The sequence below is a fragment of the Saccostrea cucullata genome, unplaced genomic scaffold, assembly GCF_032062105.1.
Source record: "Saccostrea cucullata isolate Sc308-1 unplaced genomic scaffold, CSIRO_AGI_Scuc_v1 ctg5775, whole genome shotgun sequence".
Taxonomy (NCBI): Eukaryota; Metazoa; Mollusca; class Bivalvia; order Ostreida; family Ostreidae; genus Saccostrea; species Saccostrea cuccullata.
In genome coordinates this window covers 44929-72275 of record NW_026940863.1, presented here as the reverse complement: position 1 = coordinate 72275, position 27347 = coordinate 44929, and the positions used below count along the sequence as shown (strand labels likewise).

The following is a 27347-nucleotide window of genomic DNA, read 5'->3' as shown; positions in this document are numbered from 1 at the left end:
TATTTACACAGATAATTGAAAGAAGATTTTAAAAAAATAACAAAATCACTTTATTAGTTGTGTCCAGGCGATCTTTCTTGAATAACCTATAATTATATATAATTTAAAGCAATATGAATTTTCGGAATTTTATAATGCTTGGTTAAATGTGTTATATGATAAACCGCTATTTACCTTATGATCAATAAGACCAAAATGAAGTTTTAAAATGTGTCAGAAGAAATATTTTTGTACAACCGAATATACAGTATTATATAAGAAATCATTATTATATAGGACGACAATAATTACGTTTTGCTTCAATCAAGTTCTTCCTTAGCAAATATGAACAACAGGAGTTTATAAAGTTCTATTTTTCTGTCTTTGAAATAATTTATCAAAAAATTGCGACATTTTTTTTCTGATGTCAAGCATGCAGCTCATATTGCCTTAAGCAACACGTTTATCTTTTCAATTAACATAGCTTTGTGTATCAAATTGTTTATTCGCAAAAACTTTTTCAAAATTGAAAATAACAAACACCATTCTTGTGAATAAACTGTATTCTGTATAAAATTTGCAACATCTCACCCAATCATTACAAATAAAATAATATTAGACAATGCAAAATTAATTATTTTTATTTGTTTGGAACATAACACTTTAAAAGGAACTGAGAACATTGTTTAAAAAAGATTCATTAGCATTCTTCCTAAATTTATACTCAAAATACCGCACCCCAACCCTCCATCCCAAAAAAGAATCCTTTCTATCAAATCATGAATTGCTGTCTTTTCCTACTGAGATCGCGCGATTCATGGAAAACAATTATATTCTCTCCAAATTATCATAATAATAAAGAATGCGACCTTTGGTTTTCTTCTTTAAATTCTTGAATTTGTAAATATTTGCATGTACTTGATAAAAAATTGTGTGTCAAGACCTTTAGTTATACCATATAACAAAAATCGTTAATGGTTGTCCACCCGTTTTGACACTGTAGTGGAGGAGTTGTCGGTACAGGAAGTGTAGTCGTTGTGTATCCATTTCGGAGTTTCTCGCATATGAAATTATGTCTTGTAGTGCAGTTTTTAAATGACCATATCCCGGCAGGCACTGATGTCGTCATTGTGGCACATGCTTCTGACAATTCGATGGAAGAAAAATCTGTAAAAGCAAGTACTAGATTTTGATCGAGGGATTCGAAGAATTAGCGAAGAAAACTGTCTCCCCGTCTTTTTCTTTCTCCTTTCTTTTAATAACTGTTGTATAAATACTAGAAATTCATAACTAGTTGAGTCTTTGCAGAATTAAAGCGTTTTTGTCAACCGTTAATATTTGCTGTTAAACTTTCTTTTACCTAGTTTATCCCCAAACCGAAATTTGATCAGGTGACCGCTATTCCACATCTCTAAGGTATCGTTAGACCTTGTTTCCTTATATCCTATCCAAAAGTTCCCAGTCTTTCTAATCAGCTGACTTGATAAAAATGCTTGAACATATCTAAAATTAAAAATTAAAAAAAAAAGATTTTTTTCTATCGTATATGCGGTATGTGTACGTGTCGAACAAGTCACAGTTTTGAAATACTTACACATTATTAACAGTGGCAAGATGTCCATTTTCTTCTTCACATTTTGACTGGGCTTCACTCCATGTTAACACATCATTTCTGAATTTGTAACACATTGATGTGTAGCTTACGTAATCCTAAAGTATAAGAACAACACTAATGTAGAGATTTCTTTTACAAAAGGACGTTGTTTAACAGTTACTAATAAACATTATGAACTCTGATCTCATTTGATGTGACCAATAACAATATAATATGCAAGCAACAGTTTTTAATCTTTTTTTTTTTTAGATTTTACGTCTAGCAATCATGAAATCACAAAAACTCCTCTTTTTGTGAAAAACCGAACAAAAGACTTGTTCACTTATCTTATATATAGAAAATAATAACAAGACAATTAATTGAGTTCAAATAATGAAATTATTTAATTATATGTGTCCATGTAGAGTTTCAAAATACACTGTCTCTTTACGAATAAGACAAAGGGACGTCATTAATAGGACATAATAAATTGTTCGTTCTTCATATCCTGTTTCATACTATATTTGAAGCATGCCGTCTATTTATTGCTATCATGATGTTTGTTGAAACTGAAATGTCCGCCAATGATAATAATAATAGTAGTAATTATTATTATTATTATTATTGTTGTTGTTGTTGTAGTTGTTGTTGTTGAATAAAATTTGACGACTGTCTTTTGCTTTGTTTTGTTTGTTTGATTAACGTCCCTTTGAAAAAAATTTACTCACATTGCGAGGCCACTAGTTGCCATTGGACGGCTTCAAATTAAGACATCTAATTGAAACATAGGATATTTGAGCAGTGAAGGATTCATTTTGCCACGACCTACTACGGCACGGGACCTCAGTTTAAACGATCTTATCCAAAGGGCCGGTCTAAACATCCTGCAGTGGTATTCCAACAAGGTATTTTGCTAGATTCCAGAGGGATATATTTCCTTTAAACTGGCGTAGGACTGTTGAAAAGGAAATGAGGGACTACAAAGACAGAGAGAAGTAGTGAAATCCAGTCCTTGCCCTATGTTCCCGCGGGCATAACAAGGCCTAGGTAGGTAGGTAGGTATAGGTAGGTAAACTGGTTTAATTTTCTTGGCTTTTTGAAAGTTTAAATATCAAAGATTCCAGCGGAAAACATTTATAAATATGTTTTGCTTACTTAAAGGAAATGCAAAACCAGAATCTTTTTTAGGAAAATGGTCATGCCCAAGAAACGGTAAAAATAATCAACAGCAAACTAATAGGACAAGACAAAAACGATTATAAAGAAAACGTTCAATTTTAGAATAATTTCCAATACCCTATCGCACCCGGTTGACACTGTAAACCCCTCCTCTTGTTTTTCAGCTTTACAAATTAAACCTGGCATTATCATGTTGCATTTCTGATCAAACCATAATCCATCCTAAAGGGAAAAAATGAATATAATTGACAACATGTTTTAAGAAATGGAGCATAATTTCAAGTACCGTAGACATAAAATTCAATGTACAATTTAACATCTATTGAAAGCAACACAGTATACCTACATTGTAAGTCATTGCTGTGCAACCTTCTTGATAGTTAAGATATCCCTGAGGTTCTGATTTTCTCCATAATGTAAAGGAAACCTTTTCATGGTTTTCCCATGCAAACAGGTGACCTTTTATGTCTTTAAGACCAATCCAGAATCCCCTGGTAATAACTGTAAATTAATTAAATATAGGATGAAAGTATTCTTTCACAATCTAATTATATTTCAACTGTTTTTAGGGTCTAATTCAAGGTTATCCCAACTTAAGATTCCAAATATACTTTAAATGAGTGGTTTTTAATTTAACATCATGTGTACTTTAACATCATGTTCTTTTTAAGGCAAACAATGTAAAACAAAGATTTGTTTGATAGAAACATGTTTTACTTTTTCAATCCCCAATAGTTTGGCTATACTCTTACTTCAGCTGGATTTGTTCCACAAAAAAGTAGGTTCATTTTACAATTATAACAATTTATTCTTTAGATGTCTTATTTCAGGTTGTGGTTCTCAGAGGCGTTATGAATCAATCATGACTTAATCAAATTAATTTCTACTTCTGCATTGGTTTTGCCAATTAGTTTTGAAATAAAGATTTGTCATAAAAGAGTGATTTACTGGAAAATTACTAAAAAGGTATCATATTTAATGAAGATACATGATCAATAAAAGAAGTAAAAAAAACATAACAACATGCCCAGGGGCCACATCGCTCACCTGAGCAATTGGCTAGAAAAAAAGCACGTATCAGATCTGAACTGAAAGTTTACTGAGGGTAGGGAGGGGGGGGGGCTAATGAAGGGGGTCATGATGTTAATTTATTACACCTGAGTATGATTCCCTATATATATCACTAAGCATGGCTTTGAAGTACTTGAAAAGAAGATTTTAAAAGGTTTCCTTATATATTCCTATTTAAAACTTTTATCGAGCATTTGGCCCCACCGTACCCCCAGGGGTCATGATTTGAAGAAACTTGAAACTACACTACCTGGGGGTGATTCCACAAGAGTTTCATCTTTCTTGTCTCAATGGTTCTTGAGAAGAAGATTTTTCCTATATATTCTTATGAAAAACTTTGATCGGCCATTTTGGCACCACCCTACCCCCGGGGGTTATGATTTGAATAAACCTAAATCAACACTAACTGAGGATGATTTCATATGAGTTTCATCTTTCCTGGCCGAGTGGTTCTTGAGAAGAAGATTTTTAAAGATTTTTCCTATATATTCCTATGTAAAACTTTGATTGGCCATTTTGGCCCTACTCAACCCCCCGGGGTCATTAATTGAACAAACTTGAATCTATCCTACCTGAAGATGATTCCACATGAGTTTCATCTTCCCTGGCCCAATGGTTCTTGAGAAGAAGATTTTTAAAGATATTCCTTATGTATTTCTATGTTAAACTTTGACCCCCCATTGTGGCCCCATCCTACCCCCGTGGGTCATGATTTGAAGAAACTTGAGACTACACTACCTGAGGATGATTCCACATGAGTTTCATCTTTCCTGGCCCAGTGGTTCTTGAGAAGAAGATTTTTAAAGATATTCCTTATGTATTCCTATGTTAAAATTTGACCCCTCATTGTGGCCCCACCCTACCCCCGAGGGTCATGATTTGAACAAAATTGAATCTACACTAATAGAGGATGCTTCCACATGAGTTTCATCTTTCCTGGCCTACTCTTTAAGAAGATTTTTAAAACATGCCATTAATTTTTCACACGAATTATCTCCCCTTGGAAAAGGGCTTGGCCCTTCATAACAAACTTGAATGGATACTTTGTTGCAAGTTTGGTTGAAATTGGCCCAGTGGTTCTTGAGAAGAAGATGAAAATGTGAAAAGTTTGTTGACGACAACAACGACAACAACAAAAAAAATTTTGACAAATAGCTCACTTGAGCCTTCGGCTCAGGTGAGCTGAAAACAAGAGGTCCATGGGCCTTATAGGTCACTTGAGTATTGTGTAACAACTTTCAAATAATTAAATTTGGTTCGTGTTTTAAACCAGAGGCCATGCAATTCGCAATTCACAATTTGAAAAGAGGCACCATTGCTTATCATAATTATAGACTTAGCTTGCTTACTCTATTTACTTAATACCAAAAGGTAGATCAGAGTAACAAAAAGGAAATGCACTTCCACTTTATAACCAGTTGTGCACATCATCCCAAAGGAACCACTGACCCTGGGGCCACATATTTCAAAATTTTGCAAATTTTATCATAAAATGGTTGATTCATACTAAAGAGCAGATTTCAAAGCATTAATTTATTTTCAGACTATATACCCCCAACCCCTGACCCAGGAGGGGGGGAATAACCATTTTGCTAGATGCACCTTTTTTTCATCATAAATATATATTCTTGAATCATTGGCATAAAACTAAGGAGCAAAGGAAACATTTTCAAAGAATTAATGTATCTTCACTATATAATCAATAGAGCCCCGCCCTATATTTCAACTGTTTTTAGGGTCTATATACTCATATTTTATCCCAATTTAAGATTCCAAAAATTCACAATTTACATGGAAGAGGCACTCTTTTAATAACTATTACAACATATGTTTATTTAATACCCAGAAACAGAGAAGAAGATTCTCAAAGAATTAATGCATTTTCACAATATGATCAATAGAGCCCCGCCTTAACACCAGAACCCCTGACCCTGTGCCATAAAATTCACAACTTTGAAAGAGGCACTCTTGTTCAACATAATTATGTACTTACATAGTTTATTTAATACCCTGGAGCAGAGAAGGAGGTTTTCAAAGAATTAATGCATTTTCACTATATGATCAATAGGGCCCCGCCCTAACACCAGAACCCCTGACCCTGGGGCCACAAAATTCACAATTTTGGAAGAGACACTCTTGCTCATCATAACTACTTACTACCCAGAAGCAGAGAATAAGATTTTCAAAGAAATCATGCATTTTTACTATATTATCTATATAACCCCACCCTAGCACTAGAATCAACAATTTTGGTAGATTGCTCATTACATTCATGCCAACAGTTTGCCTGCTTGATCTCCAGGAGTAAAGAAGAAGATTATTAAAGATTGCAATAATTTTAGTGGTTTTGGCCCCAGGGGGGCAGGGTCCATAAAATTCACAATTTTTGTTTCCTTTCACCCATAGATGTTGTATATTAAATTTGGTTGAAATTGGTTCAGTGGTTTCAGAGAAGAAGCTGAAAATGTTCAAATGTTAACACACAAAAACACGACGATTACTGAAAACGAATAGCAATAGGTCACCTGAGTTACTCAGGTGACCTAAAAATAACTGTCCAACCGAGTTTTTTTTTCTTTTGTATTCTTCCGATCAATGTTTAAATTACTCTTCAAATAGTACTTTATATGTATATGCATACTTTAAGACTCGAAGTGTTTAAAATTTACCTGCATTACAAGCTCCACATGTTTTTCTACAGTGTTGTAACATCCATTCTGGATTGTTTTCACAGCCATTTATGGCTGCATAAGATTGGCAGTGTTCAGTACTTAACGAGTTAGAACAATTCTTGCTGCATTGCTTACATGCAGCAGGACATTGTTTCATCATGTATAACAAGTCATCTGTACATTTACCCATAGCTGCCAACTCTGAGCAAAGCGTGTCGTTAGGGTGGAAATTAAAACAATAGTCTGAAAAAACAAAGATCGCAGTTCTAATTAAAAAGCAACTAACTTGAAGGAATATTAACTGGCCTAGAAATATTCGAATTTCGAATAAAACATTTACATACTATTAAATAAAATATATACCTGTACTTCCAATTCCAAGGAAAAAGAAATACTTTACATGCTATCATATTTGAAAAAAAACATAAAAGTATTATTCTTTGTAGTGCTACATGTATCATTTAAATGATGCCTTCTCATACCAGAGGGTAGTTGACTAAATATGAAATTTTGCTCGTCTTGGTCAGCAATGGTTGCCAGGTAACTATCTCTGCGTCTACAGAGCCGGCTTGCCTCATTCCATGACATTTTCTTTCTTTCAATCAAGAAACAATGATCCCTGTATGACTTCCAACCATCTGGACAAAATTTTCCATATCCTAGAGGAATACAATATCTTCTTATTGCTTTAATATTTAAAGAGAAGTTAAAAAACCTTAGTAGAAACACAATAATCTAAAGCAATTTGAAAAGAATGAAAAAGTACCATCAGTTGTAGGAGTTATGGTAGAAGTCGTGTTAACTCTCGATGGACCTAGACAAAACATAAAAAATAATAATCCTTGAAGAAGTAATGTTCAACATTAAAAAGGTGATTTCCAACGACTTCAAAAACATCAGGATAATTATATTCAAAAGCTGTAAAAATAGAATATTTTGCGATAAAGAAATATACATAATATCAAGAATATATCGTGTATATATAAATAAGAAATAAGCCGATTATTATCCTTAATAAGCCTAACTTAAATGAAAAAAAAAATATTAGAAAGAAAACTGATTAGAAAGATATAGTAGGGTAAGGAAATATTATCAGTTGAGGATAGTGCATACGCATTTTCTCGCAGATGAAGTAATGTCTTTGACCACATGAAACATCTGACCATTTCCCATTAATAGAAAAAATAGAGACACATTCCTCAGATCCAAAATTCTGTCCATCAGGTTGCCCTGTAAATGAAAAAAAAAATCACTTTTGTCTCTATTTGCATTCCTCTAATTTAATATGAAATAACGATATAAAAGATGTTTGTAAATTTACCAGGAAACCAGTTGTAGAAGACAAAGGGGAGACCACTGCTCCAGGTGAATCCCTTCTGTCGAGAGCGCGAGTTTGCTCCAATCCACACCGTGCTATATACAGCAGAGGACTGAAGAAATCCTAAAGTTGAAAATTAAGAACTTCAAAGTATTTTTAGATTAGAATAAAACTGTGAATATCGTTTAATAAATTTTTTGAAAATACATGTGTATATGTTATTTAACATGAACCAAAATAAGCATTTTTCGTTTCTTGTGTTAGTTTCAGAATTAACTGAGTTTTTTTCATTATGAAGAAGAAAAGACAACGTAGATTCAATTATGTTATTTTCTTCTGCGAGAAAAACATTCACCATACGTTAAAAAGGAAATTCATAATGAAATTCTACCTGTGATGTATCCCTGTTCATGAGCATTGTCAATACTGATTAAATGAGCACCCATTTTGACACATGCGTCCTCCGCCGCTGACCAGGTCACCGTTTCCTTTTTAAACATATAACAGGAGTCACTGTTGGGTGCGTCTCTCCATCCTTCTCCGCACTCTGACACGACTGTCCTTCCTATATTTACACAAATAGGAAGATAATATATTTGACAGGATTTATTGTCCATGTTCATCTTTTTGGCATACTAGTATACATGTTAGCATATTACATATGATTTGACAATTATTTCTAGGTATGTTTGTTTTTAATTTTCCATTTTAAAGTTTTTATTTATAATATTTGAATAAAAGAAAAGTCTATGGATAAATTAAAAGAAAATATGTAATGTATTTGTTACCTCTACGCAAAAACAAATCAAACTTATTCTTCATATTTTTCTTTAACTATAAACCCTCATAAAATTATAAATACATTGTAAATGTAAGGAAATATTATTTAATTCAATCGCGGAACTCTTTTTTCACCATTAAATCTTTAAAGAGTTAACAACATCGGATAAAATCAGTAAGTAATTCAATTAGCCAGTAAGCAATTAAAAAAATCATTTTCAAATATTTTTCGAAATTTCATTTCCGACATAATTTTTTTTTAGTTTGCATAATGGACAAAGCCCATCATAAACTATCCCACAATCCAACAGTCTGTGATGTCCCTGGCATATCAAAATAGACAGTGATTCCCTTTATTTACATTTGTATATTTGATATAAAATTGACAACATAAATTTACAAATTTAAAATACACAACACTTTCCATGTTTATCTCAACAGTCTTCGCCAAGCGACGCGAGCTGCATTCAGATACAGATTATCAAAAAATCAATTAACCTATGGTTCGACGAATATCACAAAGAAACATTCAGAAATGTGAAAATATATAAAAATAATTTATCATTTACAGCAACCAGAAGTCACTGATAAGACTGTAGCTCAGTCACTAGCTCTACTGGTCTGTAAGTATTTAAAAGGAAAAGTAGAGCTTGGATTCGAAATTTTGCAACAGGCAGCAATGAATAGAATTATTTATCTTCTGTAGTCTACTTGTGTGCCAAATTATATTGGAATCAGACCAAAAGTAGCGTTTTAAAGGAATTTCATGTAAATTTCTATGTTTAGTAACCATGACAACACGGTTCATTGAAAACAAAAACAGATGCACTAAATTATGTACCTTAGTGTAATCTACTTGTGTGCCAAGTTATATTGAAATTGAACCAATACTGTTGGAGGAGTATCATTTTAAAGGTATTTCACTTTTTTTATTTCCTATTTTTAGTAACCATGACAACACCGTTTATTGAATCAAAACCCGATGCATGGTTTATGTATCTTAGTGAAGCCTACTTGTGTGCCAAGTTATATTAAAATCAAACCAAAACTGTAGGGGGAGTAGCAATTTAAAAAAGACAGACGGACGAACGGACGACGGACACCTTACCATCGCATAAGCTCTTCTGGTCTCTGACCAGTAGAGCTAAAAAAAACCTGTTTTTCTCAGAATGTTCTTCCAAGACATTTAGTTTAAAATATTTTATTCATTGAATTGGATTGAACTGGAGGCATAAATGCCTTTGATCGTTCTCTCCATAGTTCATTATTACAAGACATGTAACATGTTTCAATTTGTATATATTTAGTGGTAACAAAGTTACTTTGGATTATAATCAGAAATAATTGTAACTTTGAACCATGATGAGACTGTTGCTCTACTGGTCTGTTTGTATAACAAAAGAAAAGGAGCACTTGTGTGCAAAGTTGTATGAAAAGCAGACCAAAACTGTAGGAGGAGTAGCAATTTAAAGGAATTTCACAGAAAATTCTACTTTTAGTAACCATGGCAACACGGTTTTCAAATCAAAAACCGATGCACTTCATTATGAATCTTAGTGTAGTCTACTTGTGTGCCAAGTTATATCAAAATCAGACCAAAACTGTAGGAGGATGAGCATTTTATAGGAATGTCACAGAAATTTCTAATTTAAGTGAATTTCACTGAAATCAAAACCGAAATATCTTGTGTGCCAAGTTATATCAAAATCAGACCAAAACTGTAGGAGGAGTAGCATTTTAAAGGAATTTCACAGAAATTTCTATTTTTATTAACCATTGCAACACCATTCATTCAAATCAAAAACCGATGCACTTTATTATGAATCTTAGTGTAGTCTACTTGTGTGCCAAGTTATACCAAAATCAAACCAAAACTGTAGGAGGAGAAGCGTTTTATAGAATTTTCACAGAAATTTCTATTTTAAGTGACCATGGCAACACCGTTCACTGAAATCAAAACCGATGCACTAAATTATGTATCTTAGTGGTGTCTACTTGTGTGCCAAGTTATATCAAAATCAGACTTAAACTGTAGGAGGAGTAGGATTTTAAAGGAATTTCACAGAAATTTCTATTTTAGTAACCATGGCAACACCGTTCATACAAATTAAAAACCGATGCACTAAATATGTATCTCAATGTAGTCTATTTGTTATATCAAGTTATATCTTGTGTGCCAAGTTATATAAAAATCTCTGTCTCTGACCAGTAGAGCTAAAAATTACGGTGAATTTGCTGATAGCATTAGAACAAATAAATGGCTTGCCTATCTAACTTAAGAATTTTCTAATTGAAATTGCAATTAACGTTAAAGATTCTTTTAGTTTTATGTCGTCAACTTTTTAGCCTAGTGAATGCAAGTTAAATATCTTGAGAAAGAAAATTATCAATCTCAAATGCAGAATGTGGCAAAAGAGAGCTCAAACATGTAACTGGTTTATAGGAGTTACATATCCTTCGAGTTATTTATCCATCAAATTTATTTATTTTATTTGAATATAGTGTACCTTGGGTTTCATCTCTCAACACATTTTTCTTCCAGTTCGATGAGCCAACTTCCATATAGCACATGATACTGAGTGATGTTGTACATGGTGTATCAAACCATTTACCATTTCTCTCTTTTTATTTTATAACAATAGAAAAAGTTTAACAGAAAATTATGTACTGAATTTTCATCAAATTATAAAGATAAAAGTAATTTTTTTAATTTTGTTCCCTGTTTGTATGGATCAAATATGCTGACTTTTGATACAAAACTATTCTGTACCGGCATCTATGTAAGCACAGTCGAAGCTTAAATGTTCAGTATCATTTGCCCAGTTGGTATATACAGGCTGTTTATTCAAAGAGTCCCATATCCATTGGCCATTAGAATTTTCTGGAACATATTTAAGTGTAAACAGGACAAAAAAATTCCTTTTTGTATCAAATATTTCTGATAATGCAGATTTCACAAGGGATAAATGAATATAAAATATGAATATGAAATGAAACAATGCTGAAAAAAATATTAAAATTTGCTTTAAAAATACATACTTTTAAGATTAAGCCAAAGTCTGTTGTCATTCTCGATGCCTGCCTCTTGTCTTTGGACAAAATTGTGGATAAATACTTGTCTATCGAAACTGGAACACAAATTCAGTGTAAGTGTAAAATAATAAAAACTTACTTCATAAAATTTGTTTAAACACTGTTTCTAAAAAAATATCAAATGTTATGATACAAATATAAAACATAAAGTGTAGCAAAGTTAAAGCAGAAAATATTAGATGCCATTCAAAATACCGTAGATGTACATGTACTTTTTCCGCGTGGTATTAATTTATGTACGCCGTCACAAATTTTCAGCGGAAATTTGTCAAAGCGTACTTAATATAAATGTAAGGCATATAGTGACAGTCAAGCAGAAAATATTAAACAGAAATTAAGATTCCAATTCAAAAAAGTACGTCTACAGTACACGTTTTATTGATATGTTTAAAAATGAATAAGAGAAAATAAAAACACGTGTTTGTTTGGGGTTTAAAATGATAAGATTTTAAACAAAAACTATATATATTATTACTCTTGAATATCAAGTAGGGTTGAGTGTAAATTTTGGCAATATTCCTTGGCATTATACCACGAGGTTTGCAGAGTGTTGATATACTTGTAGCAATAGCGCTGATGGAATATCCATCCAGATGGACATGTTCCTAATATACATGAAATACATAAAATAATACTTGTATGCTCTATTTATAATGTTGGAAGTCAATTATAATTAACAAAACCATTTTTCAAATACATGTACTATACACATTATGCTTTCTGGTATTTAGCTTACAAATAATCCAATTTTAATTGTCCAAATCAGAAAATTAAAGGCAACTTTATTTACCCTCAGGTCTTGAACAGGCAAAAAAGTTTTCCTCTTTACAGTCTCGAGTGATCCAGTTCAAGATGCCTTCTTTCTCTTTCACAATTATACAACTCCTGTTTGTTGGACTAAAAAATGAGGACAACAATTAGTTGGGCCAGGCAATTTATCGAGTAGTTTTAACAAACTGGGTGATAAACAAAAACTACATTCTGAAAAAAATTAAAACTTAGTTATATATTTCTTGCATAATCACCCAACCTTATTGATGCTCCTATACTCCAGTAAAACTTCGTTAAGTTCACGTTGTTGTGAAGTTGGTCAACCCAAACCTGTGTTGAAAATACATGTATAAATTAAAAACTTTTCCAAAAAAAAAAAAATCACCTGACAACAGAAAAGTTGGAATGATAAGATTATGATAGATAATTGTACAACTCGTAAATATTAAACAAATTCAGAAATTTGCATATCTTTCTTTTTGTAAAGGGCCTACGTGTCCGTATATATTAAAAGAAGTATGTTAAAAATATCTATTGATGAAATAGGGGATCTTTTTCATCATTAAAGATTCTGGCAAATAGTTACAGAAAAAAAATATATTTTAAGGTATACCTTTACTCAGATGACTAAAAATTCCACTGATAAGAGGACAAAACCACCTATTAGACATTGAACACCTATAATTCTTTTGTTCAATTTCAATTTCAAATAACTAGGTGGATGATCTACTTTTCATGTTAACAAATTACCTCAATTTTTCATATCTTTTTCTTCACTAAAGGGCCCACTTGTATATATTAAAAAATGTTAAAAATATCTATTGATGAAATATAAGACCTTTTTCATAATTAATCATTCTGGCATTAGTTACAGAAACAAAATATATTTTAAAGGCTTATAAAGCATATTGTCTTAAACTTTGATTGGTTAAAAGTATTACCTTCCTTTATATGATATTTTTTTCAAATTTTAATAATCCTCCACTGACATAGGAACTTTAAACTATTTAAAGCCTCATATTACCTTTGTTGTCGTAATTCTCATGGTATAACATTATATGGGGTCGCAAATTGTTGAATGTTGCCTCCTGGTTTTGTTCATATTTTTGAATTTCTTTATTTAATAGCATTCAATTATTTGAAATAATTTATGACACATATAACATTTGCAAAATATTTAAAATACACATTGGGTTTCTAATTTTGAAAAAAAATGAAAATGAAAAATTTATCTAATTTCCTTGTCATACACCATTTTGCTCCTTTTTCTTCAAATAATAAAATATGAAATTTTTAAATTGATATTAAGTTAAAACTTCGTAATTTTATGCATTTAGAACAATTTTTTATTTAACATATAAAACTTTATAAAATTTCCTTTCTGTTTTCAATGAGTGCAATTTTGTCTTATCTTTGCTGTGTCCCCTTTATATTGATATCCCTGCTTGAGAATATATTTTTAACAATGGTCAAATATTCGGCATCCAAAAATCGTAAAATATATGTTTCTAATTTTGTGAGCTCTACATTTGTAAAATTTTTGTATCTATTTTGACACATGATCTGATAATAAATGATGAAGTTGTATTATGAATTTAGTAAACTAAAATCGAAATAAATATTTTGAAATCGAATAAAAACTTACACAGCATCTTCCCAAGATAGACTGGTATCAAAAACCTTATAGCAACGAGTTCCATAGTGATTCCAAAAATTTGAAACATCACAGAGATCAGTTTTCACTGCGAATGTATAAAAAAAATCACAGTTATTCAGCATAAACTGATAGGAGATTACAAAAAACATGACCTTGTCTAAATACTACTAGTATGTAAAAATGATCATGTATTCTTTTTAGTTGATTGTCAAATATAATATGAACAAATCTCACAGTTTACTTCACACATATGACCAATATATCCCGAAGAACATTGACAGGTATAGCTGTCCTCGCTCTCAATACACGTCCCGCCATTTTTACAAGGCGAGGAATTACAGGATGACCAAGGAACTGTTGGTTAAAAAATAAACAAAAGTATTTCTTTTTTAATTGTATTTGATATAAAAACTGAATTTTCAAAATGTGAAACTGTGACAGATATATATTCAGCATCATTACAGATTTGAACAAATACGTACCTCTTTCTTTGCAGGTTTCCCCAGTCCAGCCTTGTCGACATGCGCAGGTGTATGTTCTTGTTTTGTTACTTTTGCATTCTCCACCATTTTGACATGGCATTGAGGAGCAAGGATCGAATTTATCACCTTGAATATATTAAAACAATATATATATATTTTTTCTTATCAAGGTTTCTTTCCAGTCTGAGGAGCAAACTTGAATCTTAAAAGTGTTATGTACATGAATTCTGTCCTAGATTTTTGAAAGAAGGTACTATGTTCATGATATTTATGCTTAAGATTTCATGTGCGATTAGCAGAGGCAATGATGAAAAAAAAAATACTAAAATTGTATTTTTTAATTACCCTTAAGAGTTTTCATGTTTGAGGATGAGGTTAAAGGGTATTTGAAGGAACGTTATAATATGCATGAAAAGGAGGTTGTATTATTTTTAGCTGCAGAACTGTAGCTCTCCGAAAAAAATATATATTGACAGTCCGGAGAGCTACAGTGCCGACCATAGAAAAAACTCCATATTTATTGCACACAAGAAAGTGCGCTGTTTTTTATTTCTCCATGTTTTTAAAACTGTCATCTCAAAATATTACTAACCATGTGTTCCTAGCATATTTTCATTGTTTCCACAAGAAAACATTCCTTGTAATTGTTTTTAACGAGGCCCGATCTAGTTGAAAATCAAGAAAACGCAATGATAAAAAATTTTATTTTAATTTTTGGAAATATATTTGTATGCATTGTGTTAAGAAAAATTAGAATGAAATTTTGTTACATTGCCTTTATTGTAGTCAAATGGGGGCACTGTCAAGATATGGACCATTTTTCATGTTTTTATACACAATTACATGCTAAAACTCTCCAATAAACAAAGAAGTTGACAATTTAAAGAAAAAATGATGAAATTTTTTTTTTTTACATATATCAAGCAATTCTCATTCTTCTAATAAAAAATGAAAAGAAAATTGAAGGTAGCCTTTATTGCAGTGAAAAGGGGGCATACCAAAACACAAAATTAGGATTTATTTTCTGCAACTAGATATTTTATGAGTCGCAATGGGTTTACATAACATCAACATACGATTGCAATACTGCAATGGTTTCTAAAAAATGAATAATTCCTACATTATAAAATAATTTTTTGTCCATGCTTTATCTTTCTTAACACGCGACGTTATTTTACGTAAAAGGGGGATGTAAACGCGACAAAATTACGAATTTTACGAATATCATGTAATATAGAGAAAAATAAAATATTTCGGGGGTTGCATTTAAATGATTCATAGACTTATTTTTTAAAACCAAAGCTTATCCATACATATTTAAGTCCTCAATAAAAAAGGGTGTGTGTATAAACACTTCAACGTGTTCAAGGAGAAAGACTAAAATTATTCACTTTTGGTTGCAGTGTGTGTGTTTTTTAAAATCAAAAATTGAAATAAAACAAGATAAAATTTAATGAATCTGTTCCAAGAAATTGATACCTTAAAATAAATTATGGTCGAACGAAAGTTGTTTAGTTGTTAAGTTGTTTGTTAAAAAATATTTTAAAAAACATGTAAATAATGGAAATACCAGCTTTCACCATGCACAGTCTATAGAGCTACCAGGTTCCAAAATCAGAGAAACATTTTAGCACAATTTGACGTCATTTTAATTGTGACGTTTTTGTATTCAATGCTGACGGCAGTCAAAGGTACTGTGACGTGCGAGAGTCGACGCTGCGTTAAAACGTATGCGCAGATCAACTTCATTGATCAAGTAGATCAGGCCTCGTTAAGAGCCCTCCTGGCTCTAAAACCGAGATTATCGAAAATTTCGCCTAATTATACTGCCATTTTAGTTTGCAAGATAATTCGGTTCAACGCGCTTCGTACAGATGGAAACTACAATAGTAATTGATAGAGGAGTAAAGACTTTTTTGAAATCTTGCTTTTTTGCAAGCAAGTAATAATCTGGAAGAATTATTTCAGAATCGAGCGCACTTTTTTGTGCGCAATAAAAATAGCTTTTTTAATGGGTGGCACTGTACGTAACTCTCCGGTCTGTCAATGCATATTTTTTTTTCGGAGAGCAACAGTTCTGCAGCTATATTATTTTATACTGAAACTTTTCAAAGACATCGCTAGTTTAATTGACAATAAAAAAACACAGTACTCTTAACCAAATTTTGTTTAATAATTCAACGTCGGTAGTGGATACTTTGCTCTATTTCATAATGCATTTTTGAAAAATAATTTTATTAATATTGATGGTTGGGACTCCATTTTTTCAGATCTAATAAAGGAGAATATGATTGAATTCTGACGTATGTCCTCCTTTTACCTAGATATAAATGAAGAAAAAGAAATTACTATAGCAATATACAACAGACGGAAACACAGCGCAAAATATCATAGTGATTTAGATATGTTCTCTTTTGTTTAAACTCAAATGCAATAAGTCAGTGGAAATTTTGGAAAAATGTTCTTCAAGGTTTGTGTGAAACAAAACTACGTACGACAAATAAACAAACGACAGAAATAGAGAGCAAAAGACCACTTTAACAACTTTGATGACTGACTCAAAGAGGATGAATTCGTAAAAGGAAACTTGCTTTAAAACACATGTACAGTGTTAACAGAAAAATATAGGTATATAAATATTTACTGCATAATTGAATGCCACAGCTTTCCCACCGCTTCTCTTTGTCCATAGTGTAGCACCACGGGCCCACTGATTCGTCGTCCGGATTACGACAATAGTTCTCCTCAGTATAAAGCCAGCCAAACTTATGATTATGTGGAACCTGTGAACCCCAGGGCTGGCAAATTCGACCAGAGATTGTCACGTTCACTTTGCCTGTATAAAACCGTCCTAAGGTATTCCTGTAGCAGTCAACTGAAAAGTGCAGTTATATTATTGTATTAGTTCCAAATGGATACCCATTAACTGGATTTTTTTTCAATTTAATAAATGGTATTGAATTCATGTATCCATGTAAACTTCTCCCTCCACAGTTATCCATTTTGGGCCAATATACAAGAACGCCGTAAAAACCACTGAAAAATTGTTTGTAGTACACGTATTTTTAATATTTTAAATTTAATTCAAATTTCATTTTAAATGTCCATGTCTTTATCTTTTTTATGAATCACCTATTCAATTTTTTTTACAATATATTTTATGAAAATTTTAAAAGGGTCTCACTATAATTCCATTTACTTTTGGTATCTTTCAAACATGCTTTCTGGTCATTCATTACTTTTTACTGTAATTTAAACGGGTAAATGAAGTTTGTCATCACCCATATCTCATGTCTGTTTATATTTTTCGTTGAGATGGCTCCATATCGGTGCCTTATTACTTTTCCTAGAAACCGGAGTTATTACATGTGAGATTTGAGTTCAGCTTTTGGATTTCATACAGATGGATGAGAGTTAGGCGCTTTAAGTAGAAGCACTGACGTAATGACCATTCTGTGAGAATGTGATGTCCTAAATAATGGATATAAATTTTCTGTGAAATTTTGTGTAAATATGTAAATAAACTATAACATCCCCCATTTTTCTTTGTATTAATACGTTGCAATATTTCAAGGCAGTTCCTTCAGCGTCATGGTAAGATCGTCTTCAATCAAGAGTATAAATGTACATGTATGTACTGGTCGTCTATCAGAAATATAAATGTATAAATCCCGCAGTGGATTGCACAATCAACTGATCAGTCATCTTTTTAACGTTAATCAAATGCTACTGTACAGTAAAATTATAAATGAAAGAGAAAAGTGATCTTCATATCGCTGCTATAATATTTCTTCATTTTAAATATTGATAATGTTCATGAGGGTTTGCCATATATTTTTTTTTAACCGTCCATTCTCATATTCTATTCCTAGAATTTTTTTACCACCATTTTGTTTGAATTTTGCTTTCCTTTTCACATGCATACCAGCCGATGTCTTGCAATTTTAGGCGGTGACAAGGCTTCAAAATTTTGTCTTATACTTGTCTTTATAAATAGGCACTCAGGTTGCCATTGATTCACAAAACCAACATGATATATTCCTTTCACTTACTTCCCTTCTTGCCAATGGTGACACGATCCTCCCCTACTTTTTTTTTTATACCATTTGTAGTCATTATTTCCTGTCTGTCCGCAAACAAATATGGCACTTTCACTTTCATAGTGCATTATTCGTGCGCTTGGAGTTCAGAAGTGAACAGAAAAAAATTTAAATGTTTAACATGTAATTAAGGAAGCTATAAATATGCGGCGTCTACGCGAAAACCATGCAAAAGGTTATGGGAGCAAGGTTGTTCTCTGATCAACTTCATGTTTTGTGTGTAAATTTCTTCTATAATATGAAATATTTTGCCACAAATTTTTTTTCAGTGTGGTCTCACTTTAGGGGTTAAATAGACACTGTTACTAAAAATAGAATTCTTGGTCCTTAGGCAGGGTTTTATGAATTTTATAGAATTTTATATTTAAAAATTCAGCATTTTACTTTTTAATGATATAAAATATCCATATATTTCTGAAAAAGACTTGTTTCAGAAAATTTTTCATAATCACTACTGAAGTGCAAAAAGGTCACAAATGGGCATTTAAAAACTGTCACTTTTCAAATACCTATAACTCAGAAAGTATTGGGTAACAACTTTCATTAACAATTATATAAAAAATCTGTCTTTGGACTTTCAAACATTTTGCTGTACTTTTTAAAAGTTGGTTTTTTTGTGAATTTTCAAATTTTTCCATGAAATTCACAATTCATTTTGCTTTTAAATATTGAAAAATTTAAATTCACCATATGTACATTTTTGTTTTCATAATTATAAACTTAGGGGTTAAATGATTAATCTATTTATTATAATATTCTTTGAGCAGGGTGATATTCACAGTAACAATCAGTAGAAAATGTGTCTTCCATCTTTAAAAAAAAAAACAGTTTTGATAAATAAACATAGTAAGGTACCACTGATCCCTTTTAATTTGGAGTTCACAAGGTCATTTCAAAATTTTGCAAATTTTATCATAAAATGGTTGCTTTAATGACATCAAAGAGCAGATTTCAAAGAATTAATTTATTTTCAGGTCACAATGTAAAGGTCCCCCCAAACTGAACAAAAAGGAATATCATAGCCATTTTCTTGGGGGACATATTGTCATGGCAACAAACTCAAAATGAATGAATTCGAACACCAAGTAAATTAACAAATTATAACATTTATATATATTTTAATTTCATTGCCCAGATTAAAATTTGAGATTTTCAATAATTATTGTATTCAATAACAAAAAATTACAATGCTTGACTGCTTCCTATACACCAAAATTAAAATGACCTAGAAATTTTGTATGCTTTAAAAAAATTTACTGGCCTAATTAAATCATTCAAATTTTGGAAAAATCACAGGAAATCTTTATAATAGCTTATATCACTATGTTCTTGAACTTGTTTATTTAATATCACTTAAAATTTACTCTGAATTTTTGTGTAGAAGAAGATTTTACATATTAGAATATCAATAAATGTTTCAGTACATATATAATCTAACATAGAACCCTGAAATTTTGGCAACTACAAGCTTCTTCAATCATAAACTGTCTTCATGTTTGGTACACCATTTGGGTTGATCTTGGGTCTCAAGCTTTCAAAATCTATCACAATTTTGAAAGAGGCACTCATGTAGCATCAATAACTTCTGGAGAAATTGAACAAGCACTGAAATTTCATTGGTAAAGAAGAACTTAATACACAAAAGTACACAGGAAGCATGTACAAAGAAGGAAGTATAAAATTGAAATAAACCATACTAGACCCCATCCTAAGATTTTTAGATAAGATATAACCTTTACCATTTTCTCAGACAGTGGGAAGTAATTGGTAATGGTTTTGCTGCATTGTCTCTCCTCTTCTCATTACAAAACTACATTGGAAACCATATGTAGTAATTTTTAAGCTCCACAGCTGAAATCCCATTGTAAAGCCCAGCCCTAACCAGGGAAATGAATTTGAATACCCTGAAATTGCCAAGAGAAATATAAGATTTCTTTAAATGCATTTTCAGACTATATAATAAATTAGTTGTTTTAAACACAAACCTGTCTAGCACTTTAGAAAAGTCTGAGTCTGCACAAGTATTTGACATAAAATTCTCTCAATTTTAATAAGAGCCAAAATCATAAATGTAGCCATTTCATAACATAGTTAAATATGTAGTTTTGGTTAAATGAGATTTAATACCATGTAAGCATCTGAGAATAAGATTTAATTGATAGAATAAATGCTTTTCATTATATAATCTTTGAAAACCCTGGACCTATTCAACTTTTCATTCCCTTCATCACCCCACAAAGGCCCCTGATCCTTGGGCCATAAATATTTTGCAATATTGTTGAATTTATGAGATATTTTTGTTGCTATATGTATATGTACCAACTTTGCAGGTTTGCATATATATTCATAGTACAATCACTAGATTTAGCTTAGGTCGTTTTTTTATAGAAATAAATTAGCAGAGAATAAGATTTTGAAAGAATAAATGCATTTTCAAGCTATATATATTGTACCAGACCTGATATTGTCCCTCCCTACACACCAGAACATATCCCTTTTTATAAGACATAGTATTATAAACCTAGATCCAACTAAAATTCAAAAATTTTGATTCGGTATCATCATCACGGGACCATCATTACATCCGTCTCGCTACCATAACTGAATGTTCACTTCAGAATCATTTCATATAATCAGATAGCCAGAATCTGAAGACAGACAATTCACGCACCTGAATCTTTTTTTGAGGAGTAAATAAGATGCCATTTTTACATGTGATTAATATATCGATCCCGATGGATTTCATAATTTTTTAAATGTATTTTATACATAGGCCACTAGTATATTACGTAACAAATTACATTCACAGGAAAGGACAATTTTCTTCAAAGCAATATGATTTATGCCTAAAACGATTAGTAGATGACTCAATAATCATTACATTCTCTGCCAACAGTTTGATTGCTTAGATGTTTTTTTTTCACAGGAAAAGCAGAAAAAAATTTTATAATAAATTTGAAAATAATTTTATTTGTTTATATTTGTGAATATTTTACACAAAATTCATTAAAATTACCGTTAAAATTTAAATTTATAAAATCATGAATTTTTCCAATTTGAATTTGTAATTTCATTACGATATTACTTTCCCGTCCTTGAGAGTCCAAAGGTGGATTTTACATATTGTTTGGATAATATCCTAGAGATTCTTAAATGCATAAAATTTAACAACGACGGTCACTTTCTAAGAAATATATCCTAAATTTGACAAAAAATGAACCATTATCATACCATGCCAATATCACAGCCTTGATTCCAACTTAATTTTACGACTTAGGTGACCTTTATTTTTATATTGTTTTTTTCTTTTTTACTTTTAAATATTGAAATTGTCATTTTTACACCTTTTCCCTTGAATATTGAAAAATGACTAAAAATAGAAACAACCCAAGCAAAAATAAACATTTTTTTTTTTGCTTTCCCTTTTTCTATATATCCAGCCGATGTCTAAATATAAGATTTCATAATTTTTTTAATGTAATACATAGGCCACTAGTATATTACTAACAAATTACATTCACAAAAGGAAATTTTCACCATTGTTTATGCCTAAAACGATTAACAAACATTCATTACCCTTCTCTTAAACTTGTCAAAATCTAAATAAATAGTTAAATACGTTTTTTTTTCACAAATCTATTTATAGCAAAATTTGAAAATAATTTTATTTGTTTATATTTGTAAATTTTACCAACATTAATATATTCCTTAAAATTTAAATTTATAAAATCTTTTTTCCTTCATTTGAATTTGAGGTATTTCATATGGTATTACTTTCGTCCTTCAGAGTCCAAAATTTTACATTTTTCAAAAAATTTTTATACCATTTGTAGTCAGTATTATTTTTATATTGTTTTTTTGCAAACTTTTAAATATTGAAATTGTCATTTTTACACCAACTTTTTTGCATTTTCCCATTATTGACCAAAATGAATTATTGGCTGTTACTAAAAATAGCAACTGAACTAAAAAAAAAATTGAAGAAATAATAAAAATTATTTTGTAACATGTACAGGCCTATATATCTAAGGTTTTCTACGTAATATGTTTAAATATAAGATTGTCTTTTAATCTCTTTTTCCTGAATTCCAGACTACTGCAATAATTTTTATGAATCGTTCTCAAAGACTTCATTGTCATTAAGGAATAATGCTTATTCCAACTTTTGTTATACGATATAACATAACTTGAGGCATTTTACTTTTTTTTTAATAAACCCCCAAATGTCGTATAGCAAAAGTTGAAATAAGCTATATTCCTTTAAATTGAATTTCAGTGTAGACAATGAGACAATTTTTCCTCCGGAAAAAGGCTTCAAATTTAGCATATTTTAAATTTTAACATCAAGCGGAGTAATATGTTTTTGATGTAACACTCATTGTGACGTAGGCAAGTTATGTTATACAAAATGGATAAAACCAAAAAATGGTTATACCAATCAATTGACGTGTTACAACTAAAATTTAAATTATTTTAAAATGTTCTACATTTTCCCCAATATATCCGGGTCAAAATACTAATATCTTGTCGTAAAAGGCGACTAAATGGGGCGGTTCCGTATAAACAGGCCCCGTGTCACAGCAGGTGTGGCACGATAAAGATCCCTCCCTGCTCAAAGGCCCCGAGTGCCGAGCATAGGCCTAAATTTGCAGCCCTTCACCGGTAATGCTGACGTCTCCATATCAGTTAAATATTCTGGAGAGGGACGTTAAACAGTATACAATCAATCAATCAATCTACATTTTCCGAAATATATCTCAAAATACTGTTATCTAAAGGCTTTCTACCTAAGCTCAAGTTTCCCTAAGATTTTTGTATAGAAAATCAAAGTCTGAGAGTTGTCTTGATTTTTTTTAAAAAAGAAATTTCCTAACATCTACAGGAGGATTCCAAGTTCATTTAAATAGAAATTCCGCTAATGCAGTAACTGTAAATTTTCCTAGTCTTTGAAGAACTGACATTCAATGTGTTTCAAGTTGTTGACATCGATAAAATTAGTTTGGAAATGATAAAATGTTCTTTATAGACAAGTCAACATTTAATAGCCATTCTCTGTAACCAAAAACTTCGACGCATGGTCACCGATTTTGATGAATCTTCGCCCATGCTAGTATTTGACACTAGAAACAATCATCAAAAAAATGTTACTATGTGTCTCGGTTGCTATGGCAACAGCCGGAAAAGTTTGAAAAAAGAGATTTTCAGCCACTTTAAATCTTGACTGTGGCTTAGTAAAAACTAGAAAAAAAACACATTCTCAGATAAACGTGACACCTTGATGTCACTTATACTGTAAAGAAACTGTTTAGAATATATCTCCCAAGTAAGTGGTAATAACCAAGGGTACATTTGGAACATTTAAAAGCTAAATATACATTACACTAATGATAGGTTTACCATATAAATATTACTTAATAAAAACAATGAAAATGTTTGAAGGTATTAAGTAAAGCAATATTATTCTATAAAAACTTTTATGGTTGCCATATATTGTAACCATGCAAAACTTTAAGATTCGGTTAATGCTATTTTGAGGAAAGACATGAAAATTTAAGACTGGCAAATATGCATTCTTAGGACCTTGCAACAAAAACTTAAGAAAAATTGGGTATAATTGCTACTTTGAGTGTTAATTTGGACATTAAAAGAGATTTCATTTTTCGCTGCATTAAATGTAAATTGCCATTTAATCAAGAAACAAATTTCAGCTTGAAACTTTATGTTAGAACTAAAGTTGAATATCATATATTGATAAAATTTGATAAAGAAAAAAACACTGTTGCTATGGTTACCAAGAAGGGAAAATGTCATTTTGTGAACTTTATATCAAATTAAACCCTGTGTGCCAATCTACATCCACTTGAGATTGGATGATAGTCCAAATTAAAAGTCAGGTTAGCTGTTAATAAATATCAATCATTTTTGGGAATCTACATTTCAGGGTTTTCCAAGGAAAAAAAATATTTTTCAAAGATATATTTTCTATATATTCCATAGCAACGTCTTTTTAAAAATTTGATTTTTTTCAAATGGAAATTTTGGCACCCAACATCTTTAAAAATTGATCATTAGTTATGAGGAAATGTGAATTTTTAAAAGATAGGATCAGATTTAAACATACGGAGTGTTACTTTGAAGGCTCTCTGTGGTTTAAAAACCTTGGCAACCATTGCCAACCAAAATGAAATATCATATTTTGTTCTTGTTATATGTTTCAAGGCTCTTTTTTCTATTATTTGGTCACATTTCATCTATAATTGCTTTTAATTTTTACGTGTTGACTTTATAAAATGCAATTAATTTTTTTTTTACTTTTGAATAATTTGTTACCATAGTAATGTAAATAGTTGATTTACCAAACATGTTTATCATGCATTTGAACAAACCTTTTTTAGAAACAGTCATTGCCAATTGTTTGCTTTGCCGCAAATGTTAACTATGGATACATGTTAAAAAATGCAATTTTTCGAACTTTAAGACATGTTGCCATGGTAACTATAAAACATAGCAACCAATTTTTGCCTGATTTCAGTTTAGGGTATCAATGACTTTTATCATAGAGAGTTTGAAAATGTGAAAAGTTTATAAAATTTCAAATCATTACAGAGAATTAAAACCTAACGTCAAAACGGACAAATTTTGATCATAAAAGTCACCCCATTCTTTCAACTGGCGATATAATTCTAAAAAACTGCAAGTTCTGAGATTACCCCCAGGCTAAAGTTTAAACATAGAAAAGAAAACCTCGACACTTTGTATGAAAAAATTGAATTTAGTCTTGATTTATAAAAAAATTTAAAAAATGGATTTTTGTCTGAATGGATTGCATTGTATTTTTAATTATTGGATGTTAAATTTCGCAGGGAGCAACTTAAAGGGCTATATGAAAACCATTTATCCTTCACAACCAGGAACAGAGAAGATTTTCAAAGAATTACCGGTAATGCATTTTACTATATAATCAAAACAGTTCCATCCTTATACGAGAACCCCTGACCCTTGAAATGTACAATTATGGAAGAGGTACCCTTCCTCTTCATAACTATACATGAAGTTTGTTTATTAACTAGGAGCATAATAGAAGATTTTAAAAGAATTCATGCATTTTCAATACATAATCAACACAGCCCTATCCTTACATCAGAAGCCCAAATCTTAGGACCATGCATTCCACAATTTTGATACAGAACTCTATGCTTATTACCCTACCTCTTCATAACTATACATAAAGTTTGCTTATTAACCAGGAGCATAATAAAAGATTTTCAAAGAATTCATGCATTTTCACTATATAATCAACATAGCCCTGTCCTAACAACAGAAGCCCTAATCTTAGGGCCATGCATTCCACAATTTTGATACAGAACTCTGTGCTTATTATAATTATTCCAACAGTATGACTGCTTGATGTCCATGAGTAAAGAGGAAAGATTTTTAGGATAAAAGTAATTTTTGTGGTTTTAATCCCATCCCTCAGGGGGCTGGAGACATGTATTTAACAATTTTTGTTCCTTTCCGCCCATAGACGCTTAATGCCACATTTGTTTTAAAAATGAACCAGTGCGTCCAGAAAAGAAGCCGAAAATTATGTGTCCAGAGAAGAAGCCGAAAATTATTAAATGTTAACACACATAGCACGATGACACACGAAAACAGAAAGCAATAGATCACCTAAGTGAGAGAAAGAGAGACAAAGACCTTCTTTTCTAGGGTTTTTCTTTTTTAAAGACATAAAATCTTACAATATTTAATGAAATTAGGTATTTCGAAATAATTGCTTGAGTCTATCTTCGCCAGTTTTTTTCTAATTACTTGTAGTTTTAATATATTTTGTTTCTCGATTGAGGCTCTTCATGTCCGGAAACAGAAACTTGAAACTTAAGTTTCTTCGTCAAAGTAAAAGGAATTAAAGATGTAAGAGGTATAACATGATCTTTACACATGAACTAACTACAGCTTTTGTTTAATTCGGTTGGATGTATTGTCTCTAAACATGAATGGAATACATTTACATAATGAAATAATATAAAAGGAATTAAAGAAGCAAAAAATAAATTACATTGTTCAAATAAAAAAGTTTCACTAGATTTTTTTTAAATGAAAAGGCTGAAAGAAACAGGTAGAATGGTATTGACTTGAAACACTTACCTCTAGCGATCTTTAAATACAGCATGAAAATACTGAAAATATATCGTTCCATGTTGATGAATTTTAATATCCTTGTACAGTACTGTTTTTGATTTTTTATTGCATAAAATACAATTTAACAAATCACCGACCATTCCAGACCTCGTGAAGACTGAACGTACTTTGAACGACATTTCTAAATAATGAAGTGCACTTCTCAAAACACTTTCAAAGGCTTCGTCACACAAGAACCTCTTTAGTCGAAAGTTCTAAAATATTTTGTATGATTTCGTTTTTCTGCCTTGTAATAATTCGAATAATTAATCGTTTATTGAGTAGAAGTAAAAACAAATGCTTCTTTCATTGTTAAAAGTGAACATCTGTCGAAGGCGAAATATTCTAGGTGAAGTATATAATTATATTTTCAAGCTGAAAGTTAAAAATAAACTTAGAAACCGTGGAATAGTTTTTTTAAAAAAAATCTCATTTAGGTTCGGATAAAACATCAACTATTTAATAATTAA

The 27347-nt window shown here is 31.1% G+C and overlaps 2 protein-coding genes across 2 annotated transcripts in view; both read right to left on the bottom strand.

The window, feature by feature from the left end:
• Positions 1 to 11468, bottom strand: part of LOC134256480 (macrophage mannose receptor 1-like) — a 61360-nt gene extending 49892 nt beyond the window's left edge. The window contains exons 1-14 of the mRNA XM_062739119.1: positions 11364 to 11468; positions 11101 to 11214; positions 8205 to 8378; positions 7817 to 7936; positions 7609 to 7725; positions 7262 to 7309; positions 6978 to 7154; positions 6493 to 6738; positions 3099 to 3253; positions 2870 to 2974; positions 1574 to 1689; positions 1340 to 1482; positions 935 to 1146; positions 70 to 86 (exon numbers count right to left, since the gene is read on the bottom strand). Coding sequence (XP_062595103.1) covers positions 70 to 86; positions 935 to 1146; positions 1340 to 1482; positions 1574 to 1689; positions 2870 to 2974; positions 3099 to 3253; positions 6493 to 6738; positions 6978 to 7154; positions 7262 to 7309; positions 7609 to 7725; positions 7817 to 7936; positions 8205 to 8378; positions 11101 to 11164 — 1694 coding nt within the window. The 5' untranslated portion in view covers positions 11165 to 11214; positions 11364 to 11468. The remainder of the gene's footprint in view (positions 1 to 69; positions 87 to 934; positions 1147 to 1339; positions 1483 to 1573; positions 1690 to 2869; positions 2975 to 3098; positions 3254 to 6492; positions 6739 to 6977; positions 7155 to 7261; positions 7310 to 7608; positions 7726 to 7816; positions 7937 to 8204; positions 8379 to 11100; positions 11215 to 11363) is intronic.
• A 2614-nt stretch (positions 11469 to 14082) lies between these two features.
• LOC134256481 (hepatocyte growth factor-like) lies at positions 14083 to 26976 on the bottom strand. Its single transcript, XM_062739120.1, has 5 exons — positions 26845 to 26976; positions 17241 to 17471; positions 14597 to 14722; positions 14349 to 14468; positions 14083 to 14199 (listed from the first exon to the last, which is right to left on the bottom strand). The coding sequence occupies exons 1-5, from the start codon at positions 26894 to 26896 to the stop codon at positions 14099 to 14101; spliced, it is 630 nt and encodes a 209-aa protein (XP_062595104.1). The 5' UTR covers positions 26897 to 26976; the 3' UTR covers positions 14083 to 14098.
• Between the last annotated feature and the right edge of the window lie 371 nt (positions 26977 to 27347).

Coding starts and splice junctions, on each gene's coding strand:
- LOC134256481 (XM_062739120.1), bottom strand. CDS start 26,896: ATGGAACGATATATTTTCAGTATTTTCATGCTGTATTTAAAGATCGCT. Junction 14,723..17,240: donor CTGTGGCATTCAATTATGCA/GTAAATATTTAT, acceptor AATATATTCAAG/GTGATAAATTCGATCCTTGC. Junction 14,469..14,596: donor GGAAACCTGCAAAGAAAGAG/GTACGTATTTGT, acceptor TTTAACCAACAG/TTCCTTGGTCATCCTGTAAT.